The sequence below is a fragment of the Phocoena phocoena genome, chromosome 16, assembly GCF_963924675.1.
Source record: "Phocoena phocoena chromosome 16, mPhoPho1.1, whole genome shotgun sequence".
Taxonomy (NCBI): domain Eukaryota; kingdom Metazoa; phylum Chordata; class Mammalia; order Artiodactyla; family Phocoenidae; genus Phocoena; species Phocoena phocoena.
The window spans coordinates 27,843,924-27,848,011 of record NC_089234.1 but is presented as its reverse complement, the minus strand read 5'-3'; the positions used below and the strand labels follow the sequence as shown (position 1 = coordinate 27,848,011).

Genomic DNA, 4,088 nt, shown 5'->3' with positions numbered 1-4,088 from the left:
GCATTTACATTGTATTTTTTTAGACATGATGCTATTGCATACTTAACAGACTACAGTATAGTGTAAACATAACTTTTATATGCACTGGGAAACCAAAACATTCACGTGACTGGCTTTATTGTGATATTCACTTTACTGCAGTGGTCTGAAACCAAACCAGTAATATCTCTGAGGTGTGCCTGCATGTTTGCTGAAGTAATTCTCACAACTCTTGGCAGCAGAAATGAATTGGTGTATCTCTGTTATGTTCTTTGGTTTTTCTCTCTTCCAGGTCAGTGAACAATTTCCTGATGACTGGTCCAAAGGTAAGAAAAAAAATTCCTTCGATTTATTTGGATTTCACTCAGCTTGACTGAAGACTACACATATCAATATCTTTTATTATATCTTTTATTATGCTGTATATATTATAGGCAGAAAAACTGTGGCACAGAAATGGTTACAGACACACCCCAAACCGCACAGCAAACTAGTGTCAGAGCCAGGACAAGAACTCAGGAATACTGACTCTGAATTTATGACCAGAATTTCCAGAGCCAGAAAAGTTTTCTTTCTCAGTGTCAGGCTACAGTCACCCGTCCTTCTCAGCGCAGGGTGGGAGGCTGTCTTCCACCTTTCAAGTGCTGGCATTGTACTACATGATCTCTAAGGACATTTCCGGCTTACAAAATGTTCTCTTCTAAGCTAGTAGTAGGATGAAAATGGCTGAAAATTCATGAATTATGTAATTGAGGCTCATTTTGGAGTGACAGAATAGTATAATGAATAGAGGCAGTGAGGTCTAGAGTCTAATGAAACTGATTTTCATTCCTACTTCAGACATTTGCTAGTGGTGGGACCTTGGGCAAACTGTTTTACATCACCTCTCTGAGGCTTAGGTTTCTACTTAGTTTATTTGTGATGTTATTTGTGATGTTAAAAGCATATTTAAAGTGCTTACTCTGTCATTATTTTGGAGGGATAGGAGTGCACAGGAAAAGAGGTGCTTGGCCACTTTAGGGCAAATGCCTCCCAAGTTCAGTTGCTGTGAGTCTGAAGTTTGACCCCTGTGTCCCTGCAGGCTTACTTGATCTACTCCAGCAGCGTGGCAGCTGGTGCCCAGAGTGGTATTGAAGAATGCAAATACCAGTTTGCCTGGGACCGCTGGAACTGCCCTGAGAGAGCCCTGCAACTGTCCAGCCATGGCGGCCTTCGCAGTGGTAAGGAAAGCCTCGGCCACAGCTCCCTGGACCCCCTGGCCACAGGTTAGAGCCCCGCTCTCCAGGGATGGCCCCCTGCCTCCTGTACACCCTTGTTCCTCAGCTGGTCTCTGCTCTCAGGTCATCTCCCTCTCCAGCATCTTCTCTGTTCCTTCTCCAGCTCCTCTTTCCTACCTATAGAGCTTTTTTCTTTCCTCCCCAACACCCTCACTGCTCAACAAATGGACCTTGCCTCACCCCCAATCCTATACCACCCTCAGTCTCCCGGCTGGCTAAAGGCTTCCTCAAAATATAAATAAGGTAGGTAGGGGTCATAAATCTTCATGCCTCTTAGCCCCTTCCTTCAGCAGGCTTAGCAGAGAGGTACAGGGCAAGTGGGAACTGACTTGGAGCCCAGATTCCCATGGAGAAGATAAAAAGCAGCCATGCAAGGAAGTGAAAGAGCTGCCAATCAGTGGTTCTTTTCAGGACTAGCTAGCACCTGCCTCTCAGACTTCAATGTTCCAGGAGGAAGTGGGGATGGGTTCTTTACAACCTGACATTCAGATTCTCCCCCATTTCTTTCTTGGGCTCGTTCCCACCTAAATCTCACCCATATCAAATAATCTAGCCACTCAGTCATAAAATGTGTGACCTGAAAAGATGGGAAGGAAGAAGAGCAGGGTTGAGACCAGGGCTAGAGCAGACCCTGGAAGAGAGTACATTATAAAGGTGGGGAAATAGAATGGAGCAGGGAGAGGCGGGTATAATGATGGTATTAAAGGTATGTCTTTGGCCTGTAACTACTCCCTCTAACTCACTCAATTTTTGGTTCCTGTCAGCTAATCGGGAGACAGCATTTGTACATGCTATCAGTTCTGCTGGGGTTATGTACACTCTGACTAGAAACTGCAGCCTTGGGGATTTTGACAACTGTGGCTGTGATGACTCCCGCAATGGGCAACTGGGTGAGTAGTGATCTTGAGGGTGGGTAGGGCAGCCCAATGAAGTTCACTTTAGTGAAAAGCTTGGTGGGTACTTGGTGGGGTGAACAAGAGTTGTATTCTTCTAAATCTGAGGAAAATCAGGGCGAACCAGTTTGAGCCCAAACCCTACAGCGACAAACCAGGCTAAATGTAGCTGGGGACCCTTCTCTGACTGGGGTGGTTTCCTTAATTTAAACACAATAATGATAAAGGAAGAACCCTGCCTTCAGAATCATTCCTATTACTGTCTCAAACATAGGGGGAATGCCCTTCCATGCTGCTTATCCCTGTCTCCTTTCCACTGTTTACCTCCACTATCCTTTCCAACCCTCTGCCCTGCAGCTCAACTGCCAACTGCTGTTCTGTATTATCTCAATTGCCCTTCTCTCTCCCCATCAATGCTGTGCTTTCCTCACCTTTTTTGCACCATCATGTCCCTTCCAGACGTCAGTTGCTGGCGGAGGTCTGCATACTCTGCCCAAAGGCCAGAAACATAGTAATGGGGTGAGCAGGCACCTGCCTCACTTGGCAGCTACTTATGTCCTGGGACACGGGATTGGCTGAAGCTGGAAGTAGGAGCACAAAGGTGGCAAAAACAAATCTAGGGTGAAACTAATTTGGAGACAGGGCACTCGCCCCACCTGAACCCTTCCCCACCTCAGATCCCCCAAACCCACTTAGAACCAGCAGCCCAGGAGGCTCCAGGCTGTCCTTTCTTCCCACTGCCTTTTTTCCAGGGGGCCAAGGCTGGCTGTGGGGAGGCTGCAGCGACAACGTGGGCTTCGGAGAGGCAATATCCAAGCAGTTCGTCGATGCCCTGGAGACAGGACAGGATGCTCGGGCAGCCATGAACCTGCACAACAACGAGGCTGGCCGCAAGGTGAGTCCTGCAGCTCCGGGGGTCAGGCAGCTGGCTCCATCCACTACCAGCCCTAGGCGCGGACGGCTCTTCAATTCATTCATCCGGTTGGGAAAATGCGGCATCGAGGCAGCTGGCACGTAGACTAGCTAGAATCCTCGCAATCCGCCAGAGGGTGACACTCCCCAGGCGCTTAATCCCTGGCCCGCTCACTCCTAGCTCTCTTCCCAGGCGGTGAAGGGCACCATGAAACGCACGTGTAAGTGCCACGGCGTGTCTGGCAGCTGCACCACGCAGACCTGCTGGCTGCAGCTGCCTGAGTTCCGAGAGGTGGGCGCGCACCTGAAAGAGAAGTACCACGCAGCTCTCAAGGTGGACCTGCTGCAGGGTGCTGGCAACAGCGCGGCGGGCCGCGGCGCCATCGCAGACACCTTTCGCTCCATCTCCACGAGGGAGCTGGTGCACCTGGAGGACTCCCCAGACTATTGCCTGGAGAACAAAACGCTAGGACTGCTGGGCACCGAAGGCAGAGAGTGCCTGCGGCGCGGCCGGGCCCTGGGCCGCTGGGAGCGCCGAAGCTGCCGTCGGCTCTGCGGGGACTGTGGGCTAGCGGTGGAGGAGCGCCGCGCCGAGACCGTGTCCAGCTGCAACTGCAAGTTCCACTGGTGCTGCGCGGTCCGCTGCGAGCAGTGCCGCCGCCGGGTCACCAAGTACTTCTGCAGTCGCGCGGACCGGCCACGGGGGGGCGCGGCGCACAAACCCGGGAGAAAACCCTAAGGGTCCCCTTCCCCACTCTCCTTTCCCAATTTGTCCTTGGCTTCTTTTAGAGACCCCGGCAGTAGAGGAATCTACGGAATAGGGACCCCACACTACCAAGGCCAGGGATCCCGAGAGGGAGAGAGACGCTGCAATCTCTCCTGTGCTTGCCACTTCCCAACCTGTTTCCACAATTCCTCTGCTCTCTCCTCGCGCTGTCTGCATCGTCTGCTCACCACTTAGGTCTGAGAAACCTCTGTTCTGAGATTCTGAGCTATTGATCTTCCTTGGAGTAGGAAGAGAATAGGC

General features: G+C 51.1%; 1 protein-coding gene across 1 annotated transcript; it reads left to right on the top strand.

Moving 5' to 3' along the window:
• Window positions 1–275: 275 nt before the first annotated feature.
• WNT8B (Wnt family member 8B) lies at window positions 276–3,800 on the top strand. Its single transcript, XM_065894557.1, has 5 exons — window positions 276–305; window positions 1,061–1,199; window positions 2,021–2,146; window positions 2,902–3,044; window positions 3,255–3,800. Exons 1-5 carry the CDS (start codon window positions 291–293, stop codon window positions 3,798–3,800), a joined length of 969 nt encoding a protein of 322 aa, XP_065750629.1. The 5' UTR covers window positions 276–290.
• The last annotated feature ends 288 nt before the right edge of the window (window positions 3,801–4,088 follow it).